Below are 21882 nucleotides of genomic sequence, written 5' to 3' on the forward strand. Positions count from 1 at the left end.
GATAAAATGAGTGTGTAACCAAACGCAATAAAAGTGTATAAAAAAGGAAAGATCTAGTAAGAGAGACAAATGGACCACAGGCATGAGGAATGAAGTTTAATGGGGTCCTTCAAATAGTTCAGAGTTTAAACAGTCAGATGGTTATATAGGACAACGAACACAACCAGCACCACTTGTGTGGTCATAAACCACTTAGAACAGTATGCAAACCACTCCTCAACGTTATACAAACCACCCGGGCACATCACAGATCTGTTATTTCTGACACATATTATTGGTGAGTGTAGCTCAGTTAGTAGAGCATGGCCCTTGCAACGCCAGGGTTGTGGGTTCGTTTCCCATGGGGGGCCAGTAAGATTTTTTTTATTTTCTTTAATGTATGCACTCACTAACTGTAAGTCGCTCTGGATAAGATGACTAAAATGTCAATGTCAGGGGGACTGAGAAAATACAAGAGTTAAGGTCTGAAGTGATGTCAGGGGGACACTGGGCACTTTAATAATGTTTACATATCTTGCATTACTCATCTCATATGTATATACTGTATTCTATAATATTTATACTGTATCTTAGTCCATGCCGCTCTGTCATTGCTTGCCCATATATGTATATATTCTTAAATTCCATTCCTTACTTAGATTTGTGTGTATTGGGTATATGTTGTGAAATTGTTAGATATTACTTGTTAGATATTACTGCACTGTTGGAGCTAGAAGCACAAGCATTTCGCTACACCCGCAATAACATCTGCTAAACACGTGTATGTGACAAATAAAATTGATTTGATTTGATTTGGGGACTTCTTTCTTTCACCAGAATTAGATTTAGGTTTAAATTTGGGCAAGCATTGGGCTATATACCCTATTTCTTCACACCTTCAATGGTGATTTAGTGGGGCGTTACTCTCTTTCTTCCTCTCTCCTTTCTCTCTCCTTTTTCTCTCTCCATCTCATCACTCTTTTCTCTCTGTTAGTTACAGTGCCTTGCAAAAGTATTCATCCCCCTTGGTGTTTTTGTTGCATTACAACCTGTAATTTAAATGGATTTTTATTTGGTCCAAATTGGTGAAGTGAAATGAAAAAAAATCTAAAAAATAAATAGCGGAAAAGTGGTGCGTGCATATGTATTCACCCCCTTTGCTATGAAGCCCCTAAATAAGATATGGTGCAACCAATTACCTTCAGAAGTCGCATAATTAGTTAAATAAAGTCCACCTGTGTGCAATCTAAGTGTCAAATGATCTGTCACATGATCTCAGTATATATACACCTGTTCTGAAAGGCCCCAGAGTCTGCAACACCACTAAGCAAGGGGCACCACCAAGCAAGCGGCATCATGAAGACCAAGGATCTCTCCAAACAGGTCAGGGAAAAATTTGTGGAGAAGTACAGAGCAGGGCTGGTTTATAAAAAAATATCCGAAACGTTGAACATCCCACGGAGCACCATTAAATCCATTATAAAAAAATGGAAAGAATATGGCACCACAACAAACCTGGCCAAGACAGGGCCGCCCACCAAAACTCACAGACCAGGCGAGGAGGGCATTAATCAGAGAGGCAACAAAGAGACCAAAGATAACCCTGAAGGAGCTGCAAAGCTCCACAGCGGAGATTGGAGTATCTGTCCATAGGACCACTTTAAGCCGTACACTCCACAGAGCAGGGTTTTATGGAAAAGTGGCCAGAAAAAAGCCATTGCTTAAAGAAATAAATAAGCAAACACGTTTGGTGTTCGCCAAAAGGCATGTGGGAGACTCCCCAAACATATGGAAGAAGGTACTCTGGTCAGATGAGACTAAAATTGAGCTTTTTGGCCATCAAGGAAAACGCTATGTCTGGCGCAAACCTAACACCTCTCATCACCCCAAGAACACCATCCCCACAGTGAAGCATGGTGGTGGCAGCATCATGCTGTGGGGATGTTCTTCATTGGCAGGGACTGGGAAACTGGTTAGAACTGAAGGAATGATGGATGGCGCTAAATACAGGGAAATTCTTGAGGGAAACCTGTTTCAGTCTTCCAGAGATTTGAGACTGGGACGGAGGTTCACCTTCCAGCAGGACAATGACCCTAAGCATACTGCTAAAGCAACACTTGAGTGGTTTAAGGGGAAACATTTAAATGTCTTGGAATGGCCTAGTCAAAGCCCAGACCTCAATCCAATTGAGAATCTGTGGTATGACACCAGCGGAACCCATCCAACTTGAAGGAGCTGGAGCAGTTTTGCCTTGAAGAATGGGCAAAGATCCCAGTGGCTAGATGTGCCAAGCTTATAGAGACAAACCCCAAGAGACTTGCAGCTGTAATTGCTGCAAAAGGTGGCTCTACAAAGTATTGACTTTGGGGGGGGGTGAATAGTTATGCATGCTCAAGTATTATTATTATTTTTCTTATTTCTTGTTTGTTTCACAAGAAAAAATATTTTGCATCTTCAAAGTGGTAGGCATGTTGTGTAAATCAAATGACACAACCCCCCCCCCAAAATCAATTTTAATTCCAGGTTGTAAGGCAACAAAATAGGAAAAATGCCAAGGAGGGTGAATACTTTCGCAAGCCACTGTAACTGAGATTAGTGTTACTCTGCTGGGAGAGTAATAGTGATCTCAGTCTGAGTTATTGACACAATGTCTGTACAGCAGTCTCTCTCCAGCCCTGACACACGCACGCACACACACACACACAAACAAACACACACACACACACGCACACGCACACATGCACATACAGACACACACTCTGGCCCTAGGACAATCACAGATTCAGAGATGCTGAGTGACTGACTGACTGATGGACAGACACACAAAGTGCTGGTGGGTGGTGGACAGACAGACAGACATAGAGAGACAGACAGACAGACAGACATAGAGAGACAGACAGAGAGACATACAGAGAGACAGTGGTAAAGAAAGGCTGGGTCCTAAGTTGCCCCATGACAGGGAGAGAGGGGTGCAACAGGTGTGCTGTGGCGAGGGCTGCCATCCTATTGGCCTGCCGTCAACGAATGGGAGCGCTGCCCTGAAGCACATGTCACAGAGTGCTAGTTGTAGAGGCAGCCAATCGCTTCCCTATGTAGATCCTGAGAAAGGGAGAGAGAAATATACTGCTAATATTGAAGGATAAAAATAACACATTACTTATAACTTGAATCTTTATGCACATTTACCTGGTTGTTGTATAAAAATAAATTGCTGCCATTAGGAAACGATCAGGTGCTGGTGGCCAAATAGTAGGCTACTTCATTACCATTACTAAGACAAACTGTATCTCATTATCTCTGTTGGTAGCTAATATGGCCTGTACTTCTCTGTTATATTTGTGCGTGCGTGTATATGTATTCCACTGTGTGTGTGTGTCTTACCCCACTCCCAGTGTGAGAAGATGTGAGACCAGCAGTGAGGGGATGAGGATCATGAGGACGTCGGAGGAGAACAGGCCTCTCTTCATCACCTCACTCTTCCTTACGCTCAGGGAGCCCGACTGCTGCTTCGGGTGCTGGAACACAAACTCCCTGGGGGGAGAGAGAGAAAGGAGGAAGAGAAGGAGAGAGGGGGAATACATTACTGAAACATGTTTTGTCTTGTTTTGTTACTCAAGATAAAAGGAGATTTCTCTGGAGGAAATTCAGTAGTCTCATACAGGGCTGCAACTTTGGTTTTAGAATTGGGGGGAACATAATTATGATTATGATTATTTAAATGTTTTATCCAGTCGGATAAACACTCCAAACAGCCTACCCAACCGCTCAGAGGTGTCCGCATGGTCCTAAAGCACATCGTTGGCTCATTTGTATCACATTCGGATGATAAAACTGGGGGGTACAAAGATGCAGTTTCAGAATGTGGGGGGGACATGTCCCTGATCTTGCGTCCCTGGTCTCATACCATGAGGAGAAACATACCTTCATGACTGTAGAAGACTATCATATGTCATGTTCACGCGTAATGGAGATATATTTTCTGTCATGTTTCAATGCTACTGTACACGTTTTTATTCATTATGTATCAAAATAATGACTACATTCCCTCTAGCACATCCACAGGCCCCTCACGAGTCAATGCTTGTTCGAAGCAGCCAAGTTGTCATGCCCTGGCTATGGGGACTCTAATATGTTGAGCCAGGGTGTGTAAAGTCTATGTGTTTTGTTCTAGGTTTCACATTCTAGTATTGTTGTTCTATGTTGGCCAGTGTGGTTCTCAATCAGAGGCAACGTGATTCAGCTGTTGCTTGTTGTCTCTGATTGAGAACCATACTTTAGCAGCCTGTTTCCCCACAGAGTTTGTGGGATCTTGTTTCTAGTCTGTTGTGTTAGACCGTGAACTGTCACGTTATCGTTTTGTTGTTTTTGATCGTGTCTCTAATAAAGAGTATGTTTGCCTACAACGCTGCGCCTTGGTCCTCATCTCTGTTAGACGATCATGACAGAAGATCCCACCAGAACTGGACCAAGCAGCCTAGTGAGGAGCAGAGAGGGTGGACTTGGGAACAGTGGAGGAAGAGCTTCGACTGGGTCAAGCCGAATGAGGAGCTGAATGGCGGGAATTGGAAGCAGAAGAGCGAGAGTTGGGCGAGAACTATAGAGGCCTGGCCCACGGGGAAGAGAGACTCCCAGAAATTTTTTAGGGGGGGGCTCACGACGTCGGGGCAGCAGGAGGCCGCGATAGAGCGGCCCAGCGGGTTGGCAGAGGAGGCCGCCAGGTTACGGGGGCCACTGGTCGAAGAGGGGATGGAAGGTGTAGAGGCACGGCGAGAGGTACTGGGGTGTGTTGCCAGTCCGGTCCGGCCTGTTCCTGATCCCCACGTAGGGCCAGTGGTGTGTGTTCCCAGTACGGTCCGGCCTGTTCCTGCCACTCGCACCAAGCCTGTGGTGCGCGTCGCCAGCCCAGTCCGGCCCATTCCTGCTCCCCGCACCAAGTCAGTGGTGTGTTTCGTCAGCCCAGCTCGGCCCGTTCCTGCTCCCCGCACCAAGTCAGTGGTGCGCTTCGTCAGCCCGGCTCGGCCCGTTCCTGCTCCCCGCACCAAGTCAGTGGTGCGCTTCGTCCAGCCCGGCTCGGCCCGTTCCTGCTCCCCGCACCAAGTCAGTGGTGCGCTCGTCAGCCCGGCACGGCTCCGTTCCTGCTCCCCGCACCAAGTCAGTGGTGCGCCCGTCAGCCCGGTCCGCCCGCTCCTGCTCCCCGCACCAAGTCAGTGGTGCGTGTTTCGTCAGCCCGGCTCGGCCCGCTCCTGCTCCCCCACACCAAGCCAGTGGTGTGCGTCGTCAGTCCGGCACGGCCCGTGCCTGTTCCACCGGTGGCTGGTCCGGCACCGGTCAGATGCTTCACGCCGAGCTAGAGCAATCCGGCTCCACCAGTGTGCAGTCCAGCTCCGGGCCAGCGGGGCCAGACCGGACCAGGGGTACTTTGGGGGGTTGGAGAGGGAGCGGGATCAGGCCCGAGCCGGATCCGCCGCCTAAGCGGAGTGCCCACCCGGTCCCTCCCCTGTAGAGTGGTGGGCGCGGTCGGAGTCCGCGCCTTTAGGGGGTACTGTCACGCCCTGGCTCTGGGGACTCTAATATGTTGAGCCAGGGTGTGTAAAGTCTGTGTTTTGTTCTAGGTTTCACATTCTAGTATTGTTGTTCTATGTTGGCCAGTGTGGTTCTCAATCAGAGGCAACGTGATTCAGCTGTTGCTTGTTGTCTCTGATTGAGAACCATACTTTAGCAGCCTGTTTCCCCACAGAGTTTGTGGGATCTTGTTTCTAGTCTGTTGTATTAGACCGTGAACTGTCACGTTATCGTTTTGTTGTTTTTGATCGTGTCTCTAATAAAGAGTATGTTTGCCTGCAACGCTGCGCCTTGGTCCTCATCTCTGTTAGACGATCGTGACACAAGTACTGTGTGTGTGTGTGTGTGTGTGTAAGTTAATTTGTTTACAGTGCAACTGGTCAATGGAGGTCAACGGAATTAGAATGAATTACAATGAAAATCAATTCGGAGCCATTCCAATTATATGCGTAGGTTCTTACTTTGGTGGAAGGTTCTCGGGCCGACTGGACCAGTCCCATACCCACTCAGAACTCAGCCCCCTCTCCCCTTCTTCTTCGGACTGAGACGGGAGAAGAGAGGGAAAGTTAAATGTCAATTAACAAGTACAGTTGCCATCATGAAAACACAGACTTGTGTGGTGTTAAAGCTATCTAGTAGCAGAGGATTGCTACTGCTACAGTAAAATATGTTATGTGAGTGTTTTGTGTGTTTGTTTCGTACCTGTATGGTAACACAGTCTGTACTGCTGCTGCCTTCACTGTGGGGAGGGGAAGCAACGGTCTGTGGAGGAGTCACCACATGTGGAGGACTGAACACAGAGAGCAAGTCAACAGGACTTCTCAGTAACAACGTAAACACACACACGCACACACACACACACACACACACACAGAGTGGGAGAGAAAAAGAGGGAGACAGAGAAAGAAAGAGAGGCATAAAGCGTGTCTTATTTATGTCTGTGGGAAGGCTACTAACCTGTTATAACTCCTCTCAGCTACTAACCTGTCTTTACTCTCGAGCTGTGCCTCTAGCAGGATCCTCTGTAGCTCCCCCTGCAGGGCCCAGGAGGCTGTGTCCTGTTCTTGTCCTGTCAGACTCTCCCTGCTGCTCACTGCTGAAAGCAGCTCCTCCAGCTCCACCCACGAGCCTATGTGTGTGTGTGTTTGTGTGTGTTTTTGTGTGTGTGTGTGTTTGAGAAAGAGAGACAGAGACAGAGACATGCAACCTGTCAGCAATGTTGCCAACTGAGAGCTGAGGTAATTCTGGAACATTCCATAGTTTACATTTCAGTTAATCTTATTAAATCGTATTCAATCTCCCGGAATAACTTTACTAAAGCCCAATTCTGGAAGACTGTAGGCTAAACCAGGAGGGTTTGGCAACACTGTCTATCAGCCAGCAGCCATGCAGGTGAGGGACACAGCATGAGCACACTAAAAATAGACAGATAAGTCTATCTGCCTGCCCTCCAGGACATCTACAGCACGCTGTGTCACAGGAAGGCCCAGAAGATCCTCAAGGACCTCAGCCACCTGAGCCATGCCCTGTTCACCTCGCTACCATCTAGAAGACGGAGACAGTACAGGTGCATCAAAGCTGGGACCGAGAGACTGAAGAACAGCTTCTATCTCCAGGCCATCAGACTGTTAAATAGTCACCACTAGCCAGCCTGCGCCCAGTACCCTGCCCTTAGTCACTGTTACTAGCCGGCTACCACCCAGAACTCTAAGGTGCACCTTAGTGACTGCTGCCCTATGTACATAGTCATTGAACACTGGTCACTTTAATAATGTTTACATACTGTTTTACCCACATCATATGTATATACTGTATTCTAGTCAAGGCTCATCCTATATAACTAATGCTGTACACACCTTACCTATTCATATACTGTCCATACTGCCTATACACACCATTATATATATGATATTTCTTCATTTCTTTATTTACATTTTTGGGATTTGTGTGTATTGTTTTGTATTGTTAGGTATAGTGTACTGTTGGAACTAGAAACATAAGCATTTCGCTGCACCTGCGATAACAGCTGCAACATATGTGTATGCGACCAATAACATTTTATTTTATTTGATCTAAACAGATTGTTTAGTTGTCTGTTGTTGCTTTATCATTACAGTAGACGGCTGTCTTAAGGTTAAGACACGTAATGCAGAAGGTTATACACAAAATAACCTTGAAATTAAGCAATAAGGCACGAGGGGGTGTGGTGGATGGCCAAAATACCACGGCTAAGGGCTGTTCTTATGCCTGGATACAGTCGTTAGCCATGGTATATTGGCCCTATACCACAAACCCCCGAGGTGCATTATTGCTATTATAAACTGGTTACCAATATAATTAATTTTTGGTCATACCCATGGTATACCACAGCTTTCAGCCAATCACCATTCAGAGCTCAAACCACCCGGTTTTAATTAAGTTTAGCTTTCTTAATGAACTAGAAAATCAACAGCTATTGGTTGTTTGTCAAAGTTAGCTGGCTAATTCATCGATCCTGCTTTGTAGTATACCCCTCGGATCCATACTTGGCATCAGCCAATTAAAATTGTTGACGTAGTTGCATGTGAAACAACACTACATGTTAGCTCTTCCTATTAGATAACCTGGCACATTTAGCCTCTTGCTATCCTGACCAGCAGTCAGCGATTATTTCCTGTAACAAATTCCGTATCCATCAACCAATGGCATTTCTTAAAATAGGTCAACTTGGCCACCAGAGGGATATTTTAAACCTCGAAATTCAAGGTTTAATTTTGTTCCACAATTGTAGTGTGCCAATATTACATGATGCATCCTTGACTAGGCCACTAACTACTAACGTTAGACAAAGTTCAAGAGGCACGTTTTCGCATATACAGTTGAAGTCGGAAGTTTACATACACTTAGGTTGGAGTCATTAAAACTTGTTTTTCAACCACTCCACAAATGTCTTGTTAACAAACTATAGTTTTGGCAAGTCGGTTAGGACATCTACCTTGTGCATGACACAAGTAATATTTCCAACAATTGTTTACAGACAGATTATTTCACTTATAATTCACAGTATCACAATTCCAGTGGGTCAGAAGTTTACATACACTAAGCTGACTGTGCTTTTAAACAGCTTGGAAAATTCCAGAAATGATGTCATGGCTTTAGAAGCTTCTGGTAGGCTAATTTACATAATTTGAGTGAATTGGAGGTGTACCTGTGGATGTATTTCAAGGCCTACCCTCAAACTCAGTGCCTCTTTGCTTGACATCATGGGAAAATAAAAATAAATCAGCCAAGACCTCAGAAAAAAAATTGTAGACCTCCACAAGTCTGGTTCATACTTGGGAGCAATTTCCAAATGCCTGAAGGTACCATGTTCATCTGTACAAACAATAGTACGCAAGTATAAACACCATGGGACCACGCAGCCGTCATACCGCTCAGGAAGGAGACACGTTCTGTCTCCTAGAGATTAATGAACTTTGGTGCGAAAAGTGCAAATCAATCCCAGAACAACAGCAAAGGACCTTGTGAAGATGCTGGAGGAAACAGGTACAAAAGTATCTATATCCACAGTAAAAAGAGTCCTATATCGACATAACCTGAAAGGCCGCTCAGCAAGGAAGAAGCCACTGCTCCAAAACCGCCATTAAAAAGCCAGACTACGGTTTGCAACTGCACATGGGGACAAAGATCGTACTTTTTTGAGAAATGTTCTCTGGTCTGATGAAACAAAAATAGAACTGTTTGGCCGAAGAACACCATCCCAACCGTGAAGCATGGGGGTGGCAGCATCATGCTTATTGAAGCAACATCTCAAGACATCAGTCAGGAAGTTAAAGCTTGGTCTCAAATGGGTCTTCCAAATGGACAATGACCCCAAGCATGCTTCCAAAGTTGTGGCAAAATGCCTTAAGGACAACAAGGTCAAGGTATTGAAGTGACCATCACAAAGCCCTGACCTCAATCCTATAGAACATTTGTGGGCAGAACTGAAAAAGCGTGTGCGAGCAAGGAGGCCTACAAACCTGACTCAGTTACACCAGCTCTGTCAGGAGGAATGGGCCAAAATTCACCCAACTTATTGTGGGAAGCTTGTGGAAGGCTACCCAAAATGTTTGACCCAAGTTAAACAATTTAAAGGCAATGCTACCAAATACTAATTGAGTGTATGTAAACTTCTGACCCACTGGGAATGTGATGAAATAAATAAAAGCTGAAACAAATAATTCTCTCTACTATTATTCTGACATTTCACATTCTTAAAATAAAGTGGTGATCCTAACTGACCTAAGACAGGGAATTTTTACTAGGATTAAATGTCAGGAATTGTGAAAAACTGAGTTTAAATGTATTTGGCTAAGGTGTATGTAAACTTCAGAGTTCAACTGTATGACAAAATCCCACGTTTTTGCTGATCCGTTTCACACACATCCATGTGCTTTTATGGGGAAAAGATCTATACAACATTTAAGTTCATCATACATGGTAAAAAAAAAAGTTGAAGCGAGTTATGGTCTTGTCAAATCAATTCAAATCTAAGTTTATTGGTAGCGTACAGAGATTTGCAGATGTTATCGTAGGTGCAGTGAAATGCTTGTGTGTCTAGCTCCAACAGTCCAGTAATACCTACTTAAATGCTTGTGTTTCTAGCTCCAACAGTGTAGTAATACCTAGCTAAATGCTTGTGTTTCTAGCGCCAACAGTGCAGTAATAATAACTAGACAACATTACGAAACAATTCACACATAATAAATATAAATAGCTGTCATGTACCTCTTTTACAATCCCTGCCAGGTGGCATACACCAGTAAAGCGGTGTATCTGTCTCAATGGCGCTGCCCGTGCGCTCAAATACGCAATGATGGGACAGATACAATGTTGTGATATTTATACATCTCTATTCAACAACGGGACAGAATATGAGGAAGTAAATAGAATCTGTTTCTTCCGATTATCAGTCAAATTTAAGAATTTATCAAATATCGATTACTATGTAGTAAGACTATAAATGACCAACCACCCAGCTTTTGAGTAGTTAGAAGGTATATTTCCCTGCTTTTGAGAGGAGCTGGCTAGTTGTTCCTGGAGACTTCCAGCAATTCAAATCAAATCCATTTTTATTTGTCACATGCTTCATAAACAACAGTGAAATGCTTACTTACTTCCCAACAATGCAGAGAGAGAAAAAGAGAAATAATAGAAAAATAGTATGTGATCAGTCAAAAGAGTTAGTGCAAAAAGGGTCAATGCAGATATTCTGGGTAGCTATTGGTTAATGATTTAACTAACTATTTAGCAGTCTTATGGCTTGGGGGTAGAAGCTCTTCAGGGTGCTGTTGGTTCTAGACTTGTTGCATCAGTACCGCTTGCCATGCGGTAGAAGAGAGAACAGTCTATGACTTCGGTGGCTGGAGTCTTTCACAATTTTTAGGGCCTTCCTCTGACACCACCTTGCGGTCAGATGCTAAGCGAAGTATCCCTTTAAATATCTTTATAGTTATGAGTGAAATGACCTAACCAATCAGAAGTGCCTTTGATTGACAGCTCAATCATCTTCAATCTCGAGCAAGCCCTGCAGAGGATGCGCAATTTTAGACAGACTTTCTGCTCTTCTTGATTGTAAAAAAATCTTCATTAAAAGAAATAACGAGTGAAACTTAGATATTTGTGTTTGAAGTGGAGGGAGTACAGGGCTTAAGCATGTCTCTAGGAGGCTAGAAGGAGATTTCAGCTTGGAAAAGTTTAATATTTTCAGAAGGAGTCGGGTAATTGGTTATGGGAGGAGGATTGGAGGGAAAGAGAGAGGTTGAAAATACTGAGGGAGGCAGAGGATGGGTTTGAATCTGTTGACGCTAGCAATAACAAGGGAGAGGGTATGTCGAGGAAGATTGGTGTCTGGTTCAAACAGAGTGAGCCGGAAGCTAGTTCGAGTTCTGGAGGTGAAATGGAAGGGGTAGAAGCTATTGTGAGGAGCTCGGAGCCCAAGCCTTGCATTGATGGATGATAAAGATATGTTTGGTCCAGTGGGAATTAGATTTTTGAGGAGGGTGGAACCAGGTTGGATGGAAAAGATGGTGGGTGCTGTTGAGTCGGTGAAGGCAACTCGAAGGGGTCTTGTGATGTTTGTTTGTGTTTCTTCAGATCAGGGGGAGCAGGCGCTCCGTGCGACGCAACTTGGGTCAAGATCTGTTTTTTGCTTTGCTCTTAGGAACAGGGCACTATTGAAAGGAGTGATTTCTGGGGTAGCATTAAGTGTGGAAGTGGAGCAATTGAAGTTGAAGATTCCTGGTGTTTGTGACGCCTGCCGTTTGGTGCGACGCAGACCCGGTGGTGAGCATGGTGAAACAGAGGAGTCACTGTCAGTCCTTTTGAGTTTTTATCAGAGTCTTTACCCGACAAGGTCATGTTAGGATATATCAATTATCCTGTTAGAGTGTTTTTGGCGAATACACTGCGCTGTTTCAGGTGCAACGTTTATGGTCATGTCACAGCAGTGTGTAGGAGGGAGATTCCAAGATGTGGGAAGTGTGCAGGAGGGCATGGGATAGAGGATTGTGTAGTTTTGGTGGATAAAGTTGTGTGTGTGTCAACTGTAGGGGTACACATGTTGCAGGGGATCGGAAGTGTACGGTGCGAGAGAGGCAGGTTGAGGAGTAGTGCAGAAGGTGTCGTTTGCTGAGGAAGTGAAGAAAGTAGAGGAGGATGGGTCAAGGGTGAGGGATTCTGAGAGGATCCCTGTGAATAGTAGATCTGTGCCAGCACAGAGGGATAGACCAATGAGTGATATACACTACCAGTCAAAAGTCTGGACACACCTACTCATTCATTTTATTTGTATTGTTTTACATTGTAGAATAATAGGGGTGTCAAAGCGACGTGTATGCGGTAGGCGAAGTCAAGCGCAGGACACCGAGCTACTGGCAGATACTTTACTGGATACAGTGCAAATCCAAAGTACAAAGGCAACCTCATACAGAGAGGAACGATACAACCCGCACACATGGGCAACTGCCGAAAAGACCAAAACAATTATGCACAATACACAATGAGAAACAGAGGGTTATAAAGGGAACACAATAAACATAATGGGAAACAGGTGTAAACAATAAAGACCAAACAAGACAAACACCGAAACATAGATCGGCAGCAGCTAGTACTCCGGGGACGACGAACGCCAAAGCCTGCCCGAGCAAGGAGGAGGAGCAGCCTCGGCTGAATCCGTGACAAGGGGAGACATCAATACTATTAAATAATACATATGGAATCATGTGGTAACCAAAAAAGTTTTAAACAAATCAAAATATATTCTATGTTTGAGATTCTTCAAATAGCCACCCTTTGCCTTGATGACAGCTTTGCACACCCTTGGCATTCTCTCAACCAGCTTCATGAGAATGCTATTCATTGACTACAGCTCAGCGTTCAACACCATAGTGCCCTCAAAGCTCATCACTAAGCTAAGGATCCTGGGACTAAACACCTCCCTCTGCAACTGGATCCTGGACTTCCTGACGGGCCGCCCCCAGGTGGTAAGGGTAGGTAACAACACATCTGCCACGCTGATCCTCAACACGGGGGCCCCTTAGGGGTGCGTGCTCAGTCCCCTCCTGTACTCCCTGTTCACCCATGACTGCATGGCCAGGCACGACTCCAACACCATCATTAAGTTTGCCGACGACACAACAGTGGTAGGCCTGATCACCGACAATTATGAGACAGCCTATAGGGAGGAGGTCAGAGACCTGGCCGTGTGGTGCCAGGATAACAACCTCTCCCTCAACGTGACCAAGACAAAGGAGATGATTGTGGACTACAGGAAAAAGAAAAGAGACTGAGCACGCCCCCATTCTCATCGACGGGGCTGTAGTGGAACAGGTTGAGAGCTTCAAGTTCCTTGGTGTCCACATCACCAATGAACTATCATGGTCCAAACACACCAAGACAGTCGTGAAGAGGGCACGACAAAGCCTATTCCCCCTCAGGAGACTGAAAAGATTTGGCATGGGTCCTCAGATCCTCAAAAAGTTCTACAGCTGCACCATCGAGAGCATCCTGACTGGTTGCATCACCGCCTGGTATGGCAACTGCTCGGCCTCCAACCGCAAGGCACTACAGAGGGTAGAGCGTACAGCCCAGTACATCACTGGGGCCAAGCTTCCTGCCATCCAGGACCTCTATACCAGGCGGTGTCAGAGGAAGGCCCACAAAATTGTCAAAGACTCCACCCACTCTAGTTATAGACTGTTCTCTCTGCGACCGCACGGCAAGCGGTACCGGACCGCCAAGTCTAGATCCAAAAGACTTCTCAACAGCTTCTACCCCCAAGCCATAAGACTCCTGAACAGCTAATCATGGATACCCTGACTATTTGCACTGCCCCCCTACCCCCACCCCTTCTTTTTACGCTGCTGCTACTCTGTTAATTATTTATGCATAGTCACTTTAACTCTACCCACATGTACATATTACCTCAACTACCTCAACTAGCCGGTGCCCCTGCACATTGACTCTACACCGGTACCCCCCTGTATATAGCCTCCCTACTGTTATTTTATTTTACTTCTGCTCTTTTTTCCTCAACACTTTTTTGTTGTTGTTGTTTTATTTTACTTTTTTATAAAAAAATTAATGCATTGTTGGTTAAGGGCTGTAAGTAAGCATTTCACGGTTATGTCTACACCTGTTGTATTCGGCGCATGTGGCAAATAAGATTTGATTTGATAAGGTAGTCACCTGGAATGCATTTCAATTAACAGGTGTGCCTTGTTAAAAGTTAATTTCTGGAATTTCTGTCCTTCTTAATGCGTTTGAGCCAATCAGTTGTGTTGTAACAAGGTAGGGGGGGGAGGGGGGGAATACAGAAGATAGCCCTATTTGGTAAAATACCAAGTCCATATTATGGCAAGAACAGCTCAAATATGCAAAGAGAAACGACAGTCCATCATTACTTTAAGACATGAAGGTCAGTCAATATGGAACATTTCAAGAACTTTTTAAGTTTCTTCAAGTGCAGTCGCAAAAACCATCAAGCGCTATGATGAAACTGGCTCTCATGAGGACCGCCACAGGAATGGAAGACCCAGAGTTACCTCTGCTGCAGTGGATAAGTTCATTAGAGTTACCAGCCTCAGAAATTGCAGCCCAAATAAATGCTTCACAGAGTTCAGTTCAAGTCACAGACACATCTCAACATCAACTGTTCAGAGGGGACTGTGTGAATCAGGCCTTCATGGTCGAATTGCTGCAAAGAAACCACTACTAAATGACACCAATAAGAAGAAGAGACCTGCTTGAGCCAAGAAACACGAGCAATGGACATTAGACCAGTCGAAATTTGTCATTTGGTCTGGAGTCCAAATTTGAGATTTTTGGTTCAAACCGCTGTGTCTTTGTGAGACGCGGTGTGGGTGAACGGATGATCTCAGCATGTGTAGTTCCCACCGTAAAGCATGGAGGAGGAGGTGTTATGGTGTGGGGGTGCTTTGCTGGTGACACTGTCTGTGAATTATTTAGAATTCAAGGCACACTTAACCAGCATGGCTACCACAGCATTCTGCAGTGATACGTCATCCATTCTGGTTTGAGCTTAGTGGGTCTATCATTTGTTTTTCAACAGGACAATGACCCAACACACCTCCAGGCTGTGTAAGGGCTATTTTACCAAGAAGGAGAGTGATGGAGTGCTGCCTCAGATGACCTGGCCTCCACAATCCCCTGACCTCAACCCAATTGAGATGGTTTGGGATGAGTCAGACAGCAAAGTGAAGGAAAAGCAGCCAACAAGTGCTCAGCATATGTGGGAACTCCTTCAAGACTGTTGGAAAAGCATTCCAGGTGAAGCTGGCTGAGAGAATGCCAAGAGTGTGCAAAGCTGTCATCAAGGGTGGCTATTTGAAGTATCTCAAATATAAAATATATTTTGATTTGTTTAACACTTTTTTGGTTACTACATGATTCCATATGTGTTATTTCATAGTTTTGATATCTTCACTATTATTCTATAATGTAAAAATAGTACAAATAAAGAAAAACCCTTGAATGAGTAGGTGTGTCCAAACTCTTGACTGGTACTGTTTGCTTCAGTAAGGTTGGCTTCTTAGCGTTCATAGCAATGGTTATCAACTGTACCGCAGAAATGGAACGTAAATCACACAAAATAGATGTTGTGGTGGCCGCTGCAGAGAAGTACTTGGGGGTACGAGATTTGACTTCAGAAGAGTTACAGCGTGTGTTGAGTGGTAGTGTCCAGTCCTCTCAGGCCATTGGCCTGGGGTAGGATCAGATAGGGTTAAAGTAGTGGAATAATGTGATGGGTTTTAATTAGTATAGGGTTAGTTGGTAGGGTAATAATAATAAAAATAAAAAATAAATATATATATATATATATATGTATATATATATATTACTGTATATATACTACTGTATATATTAATAAATAAAAAATAAAACAATCCCGGTTTCCCTTTCCCATTTTGTATCACAAAGTGTAATGGATCTATACTACAGTTCAGTTGGGGCTCGTCCTGAGACTGGTTGCATGAGTTTGTGGACCATTAAATTAGTATGTTTAATTTTTCATGAAGCTACTGTCTTTGCGCCGCGTTACCGGGCTAATGCTAACTTTTTACCATGTTAGTCTATGTAACTTGCGCTACCTATGCTAATTACTAAGGGAACTTTTTCAAGGCCCTGGTGAGGACGACGAGCCCGCAGATGAGCTTCCCTGAGATGGTTTCTGACAGTTTGTGCAGAAATTCTTCAGTTGTGCAAAACCACAGTTTCATCAGCTGTCCGGGTGGCTGGTCTCAGACGATCCCGCTGGTAAAGAAGCCGGATATGGAGGTCCTGGGCTGGCGTGGTTACACGTGGTCTGCGGTTGTGAGGCCGGTTGGACGTACTGCCAAATTCTCTAAAACAACATTGGAGAAATAAACATTTAATTCTCTGACAACAGCTGTGGTGGACATTCCTGCTGTCAGCATGCCAATTGCACGCTCCCTCAAAACTTGAGACATCTGTGGCATTGTGTTGTGACAAAACTGCACATTTTAGAGTGGTGTTTTATTGTCCCCAGCACAAGGTGCACCTGTGTAATGATCATGCTGTTTAATCAGCTTCTTGATATGCCACACCTGTCAGGTGGATGGATCATCTTGGCAAAGGAGAAATGCTCACTAACATGGATGTGAACAAATGTGTGCACAACATTTGAGAGAAATAAGCTTTTTGTGCATATGGAACATTTCTGAGATATTTTATTTCAGCTCATGAAACATGAGACCAACACTTGTTGCGTTTATATTTTTGTTCAGTGCATTTAGGTCGTCTGGTAGGCTCGCGTCACTGGGCAGTTCGCGACTGGGTTTCCCTTTGTAATCCGTGATAGTTTGCAAGCCCTGCCACATCCGACAAGCGTCAGAGCTGGCGTAGTAGGTTTCGATCTTAGTCCTACATTGACGTTTGCAAGTTTGATGGCTCGTCGGAGTCCGGATTAGTGTCCCGCTCCTTGAAAGTGGCAGCTCTAGCCTTTAGCTCAGTGCGGATGTTTCCTGTAATCCATGGCTTCTGGTTGGGATATGTATGTATGGTCACTGTGGGGATGACCTCGTCGATGCCCTAATTAAAGAAGCCGGTGACTGATGTGGTAAACTCCTCAATGTTATTGGATGAATCCCGGAACATAGTCTGTGCTAGCGAAGTTCTATATTGAATTGATCTGGTGATATACCAGTGATTATTGATATTAGAAGGGTGCACCCGAGGTATTGAAATACCAATAGACTATTTACCCGAGGTATTGAAATACCCATAGACTATTTTCCAGAGGTATTGAAATACCCATATACTATTTACCCGACGTATGGACATTTAATTAGGCCTATTGTGAACATTGTGAACATTGTTTATTGTGTGAATCACATTATGAATTGTATATATTTTAAGGAACTATATTCCTTAAAATGCATTTAGCACTTATCTTTAAACCGACTGGATTCTGGTGTTTTACATGAAAATCTCATCACTGCTCCCTCTGAAACTAGTCCATTGCATCGTTTGAGTGTTCCATGCTAAGCACATGCTACACATGCACACGGACGAACACAACACACACCAACACAAACAAACAGAGCCAACCACTGACAGAATGCCCTGACAGAGTGCCTGCTTACATAAGATCTTATTTCTGTATGAGATTATCCACCCTTTCCTCTCCTCTCTCCTATCTCATTCTCTGTCTCTCTGGAACGCATGCATGCAATCATCATCAACACTCATCCTCTCTGTTTGTCTCTTCCCCTTTTATAAATTTACTTACGGAAGTGAGAGATCATGTAAACAGCAACAGCGGAGAGGGCATATGAATAGAGGAGAGTGGGGTGGAGAAGAGAAGAGAGCGCAGAGGGGAAGCTGTGCCGTTGCCCTAGTTTTCCTCCCAGAGAGAGAGAGAGTTATGACATAATCACTGGCTGCCAGCCTGCTGTTTCTCTCTCTCTCTTTCTCTTTCTGTGGCCTTGTCCAGGTTGCACTGCAGCAATACCCAATGCCTGTCAATAATCTAGTATCCATCCATAGAAGTAGTGCCAATCAGGTTTATGTAATGTGTGTTAATATAGGCCTAGTTCTTGAAAAACAAAGCACAAATGTGTTGTTGTGCTCGTTCCAAAGCTTTGTGTATATGTCCTAGATATTATGGCTTTCTAAATCTGTTTACGGTTTAACCATGTCCCATGTATTATTCCCATCTGTGTATGAGTTGTGTATACATTGACAGCTGGACAACATCTCCCATGTACTGTAGAGGCTATAAGCAAACTGTACAGTGAGCTATAAGCCTCAGGGAAATCTCCTGGGTTTAATTGGTTTAGGGAGATAGAAAAAGGTGACTCATGAAATCCGTTTACACAATGACATGTCACTCCAAACTGGTGTGCTAACATTTCTCCCCTAACCCGCCCTTTTTCTCACATCTTAAGTCCACATTATCCATGCATTCTGTCATGGATAATGATTATATAAATGTTGTGTATGAATTAAGTAAAATGTAGTAAACAACCTTCTTCTAATGAAAGAGGTCACTGTTCATGCATCATTAATTGATTGTTACTAACAAATAAGCATTATAGGCCTAAGGATGAACATAATAATTTATACATCAATAGTGTTCTTTTCCTGATGGACCCCTCTTGGAATTATTTATAAAAAATGTAACCTAGAAAAACACTTGAACATAGTTTATACATATCGTAAACACAGAGAAAGCTTAATCATAGGGAAGTTACAAGGATTTTATAAACATTTGATAGTAAAACACAAATCAATGATCATTGACCAGACTTTGCATTGACCCAATAACAATAAATAATGTTTTATACATTGACGCAAAGTAATCGCTCCCGCCAGCTCAGTCCCCCAAACACTTACCGTACAAGCTGTCATCTGGAGTCTGCGAACCTGACAGTGACATGGTTAGTGGCCGAAGGATGATTTAAATTCAGAGAGAGAGATTCTGACACTGACAAACACGAACAATGAGGAGAAAACTGTATTCTAAACTGCCTTTCTTCCTTCACTGTTGTTACGGTAGAACGTAGAATGTGATGATCAGAGCGCGCTAATCCGCCAGCACTCCCTCCCTACCCACGTGCAGAGCAGATCGAAGTAAACAAAACAGACTTGACCCACTCGGCACACACTGGTTGAATCAACGTTGTTCCCACGTCATTTCAATGAACCAACGTGGAATAGATGTTTAATTGACGTCTGTGCCCAGTTGGGAATCCAACAGTAAAGAGCCATACAGCAATTTAAGTAGTTGACAACACTTGGATTAGATTAAGAGATAATTGATTTAACTCACTTCAACTCCATTCAGACAATGTGTATTGAAAGTTGTAACCTACATTTGAAATTATTTTAAATAGCTAACATTGTCGTTCTCTTTTTACATGCACATCCAGGCAATGTTTAAAAAGATAAACAAATTTCACCCATATAATAATATGTACAGTGTATCCTATACATACAGTGTATATATACTGAACAAAAATGTTAACACAACATGTAAATATGTTATATGAACTGTAACTCAGTAAAATCGTTGAAATTGTTGAGTTTATATTTCTGTTCAGTATACAATCTATGAGCCTACCCCACTTGAACAATTGTTCCTATTTAATTATTTGAATCAAATAAAGGGCATGTGAGTTGTCACAGCTTGTGGTGGTCGGTGGACAGTGACTGATCTATTTAATTACATTGAAAAGAAGCCCAGCAACTAGTGACATCAACACTCTGCATGCAGACTCAGGCTCGTTCAGTGCCTGTGAAGTAAGTGCATGTTGTTGTGTCCATTGAGATACCATGGCGCACAGTAGCTCTTCTAATTCCATGTTTTTGCCCTTTCCTTCTTATCTTGCTCTTCAAAACACACACACACACACACACACACACACACACACACACACACACACACACACACACACACACACACACACACACACACACACACACTGCTCTAAATTCATATTTTTCATTGGTAGCACTGGTGCTCCCAATTTAAAAAAGTTAGGAGCACAACATAAAATCTAGGATCACCAGAATATATTTTTTATTTGTATTGATTTATATAATACAGTACCAGTCAAAAGTTTGGACACACCTACTCATTCAAGGGTTTTTCTTTATTTTTTACTATTTTCTACATTGTAGAATAATAGTGAAGACATCAAAACTATGAAACAACACATATGGAATCATGTAGTAACCAAAAAAGTGTTAAACAAATCAAAATATATTTTATATTTGAGATTCTTCAAATAGCCACCCTTTGCCTTGATGACAGCTTTGCACACTCTTGGCATTCTGTGAACCAGCTTCACCTGGAATGCTTTTCCAACAGTCTTGAAGGAGTTCCCACATATGCTGAGCACTTCATGGCTGCTTTTCCTTCACTCTGCCGTCCGACTCATTGGGTTGAGGTCGGGGGTTTGTGGAGGCCAGGTCATCTGATGCAGCACTCTATCACTCTCCTTCTTGGTAAAATAGCCCTTACACAGCCTGGAGGTGTGTTGGGTCATTGTCCTGTTGAAAAACAAATGATAGTCCCACTAAGCCCAAACCAGATGGGATGGTGTATCGCTGCAGAATGCTGTGGTAGTCATGCTGGTTAAGTGTGCCTTGAATTCTAAATAAATCACAGACAGTGTCACCAGCAAAGCACCCCCACACCATAACACCTCCTCCTCCATGCTTTACGGGGAGAACTAAACATGCGGAGATCATCCGTTCACCCACACCGCGTCTCACAAAGACACAGCGGTTGGAACCAAAAATCTCAAATTTGGACTCCAGACCAAAGGACACATTTCCACCGGTCTAATGTCCATTGCTCGTGTTTCTTGGCCCAAGCAGGTCTCTTCTTCTTATTGGTGTCCTTTAGTAGTGGTTTCTTTGCAGCAATTCGACCATGAAGGCCTGATTCACACAGTCCCCTCTGAACAGTTGATGTTGAGATGTGTCTGTGACTTGAACTCTGTGAAGCATTTATTTTTTGCTGCAATTTCTGAGTCTGGTAACTCTAATGAACTTATCCTCTGCAGCAGAGGTAACTCTGGGTCTTCCATTCCTGTGGCGGGCCTCATGAGAACCAGTTTCATCTTAGCGCTTGATGGTTTTTGCGACTGCAGTTGAAGAAACTTTCAAAGTTCTTGAAATGTTCCGTATTGACTTTATCGCGGGTGTAGTGAAATGCTTATGTTCCTAGCTCCTACAGTGGGGTAATACCTAATAATACATCATAATAACACCAACTTATCTGTTATGGCTATTCAATCTCTGCTATATCGTGGATTCATAGCTACAGTGCCTTGCGAAAGTATTCACCCCCCTTGGCATTTTTCCTATTTACAACCTGGAATTAAAATAGATTTGGGGGGGATTTGTATCATTTGATCTACACAACATGCCTACCACTTTGAAGGTGCAAAATATGTTTTCTTGTGAAACAAACAAGAAATAAGAAAAAAAAAACTGATAACTTGAGCGTGCATAACTATTCACCCCCCCCCCCCCCATCTAGCCACTGGGACCTTTGCCCATTCTTCAAGACAAACTGCTACAGCTCCTTCAAGTTGGATGGGTTCTGCTGGTGTACAGCAATCTTTAAGTCATACCACAGATTCTCAATTGGATTGAGGTCTGGGCTTTGACTAGGCCATTCCAAGACATTTAAATGTTTCCTCTCAAACCACTCGAGTGTTGCTTTAGCAGTATGCTTAGGGTCATTGTCCTGCTGGAAGGTGAACCTCCATCCCAGTCTCAAATCTCTGGAAGACTGAAACAGGTTTCCCTCAAGAATTTCCCTGT

General features: G+C 43.7%; 1 protein-coding gene across 2 annotated transcripts; it reads right to left on the reverse strand.

The window, feature by feature from the left end:
• Positions 1 to 2502: 2502 nt before the first annotated feature.
• LOC121574314 (BCL2/adenovirus E1B 19 kDa protein-interacting protein 3) lies at positions 2503 to 19158 on the reverse strand. 2 transcript variants are annotated; one of them, XM_041886925.2, is made up of 6 exons: positions 18940 to 19158; positions 6526 to 6670; positions 6244 to 6331; positions 6003 to 6082; positions 3361 to 3510; positions 2503 to 3078 (listed from the first exon to the last, which is right to left on the reverse strand). In XM_041886925.2, the coding sequence occupies exons 1-6, from the start codon at positions 18980 to 18982 to the stop codon at positions 3030 to 3032; spliced, it is 555 nt and encodes a 184-aa protein (XP_041742859.1). In that variant the 5' UTR covers positions 18983 to 19158; the 3' UTR covers positions 2503 to 3029. The 2 variants fall into 2 exon arrangements, with proteins under 2 accessions (XP_041742859.1, XP_041742861.1); XM_041886927.1 differs by lacking the exon at positions 18940 to 19158 and adding an exon at positions 17834 to 17902.
• Between the last annotated feature and the right edge of the window lie 2724 nt (positions 19159 to 21882).

The sequence above is a fragment of the Coregonus clupeaformis genome, chromosome 9 (assembly GCF_020615455.1).
Source record: "Coregonus clupeaformis isolate EN_2021a chromosome 9, ASM2061545v1, whole genome shotgun sequence".
Taxonomy (NCBI): Eukaryota; Metazoa; Chordata; class Actinopteri; order Salmoniformes; family Salmonidae; genus Coregonus; species Coregonus clupeaformis.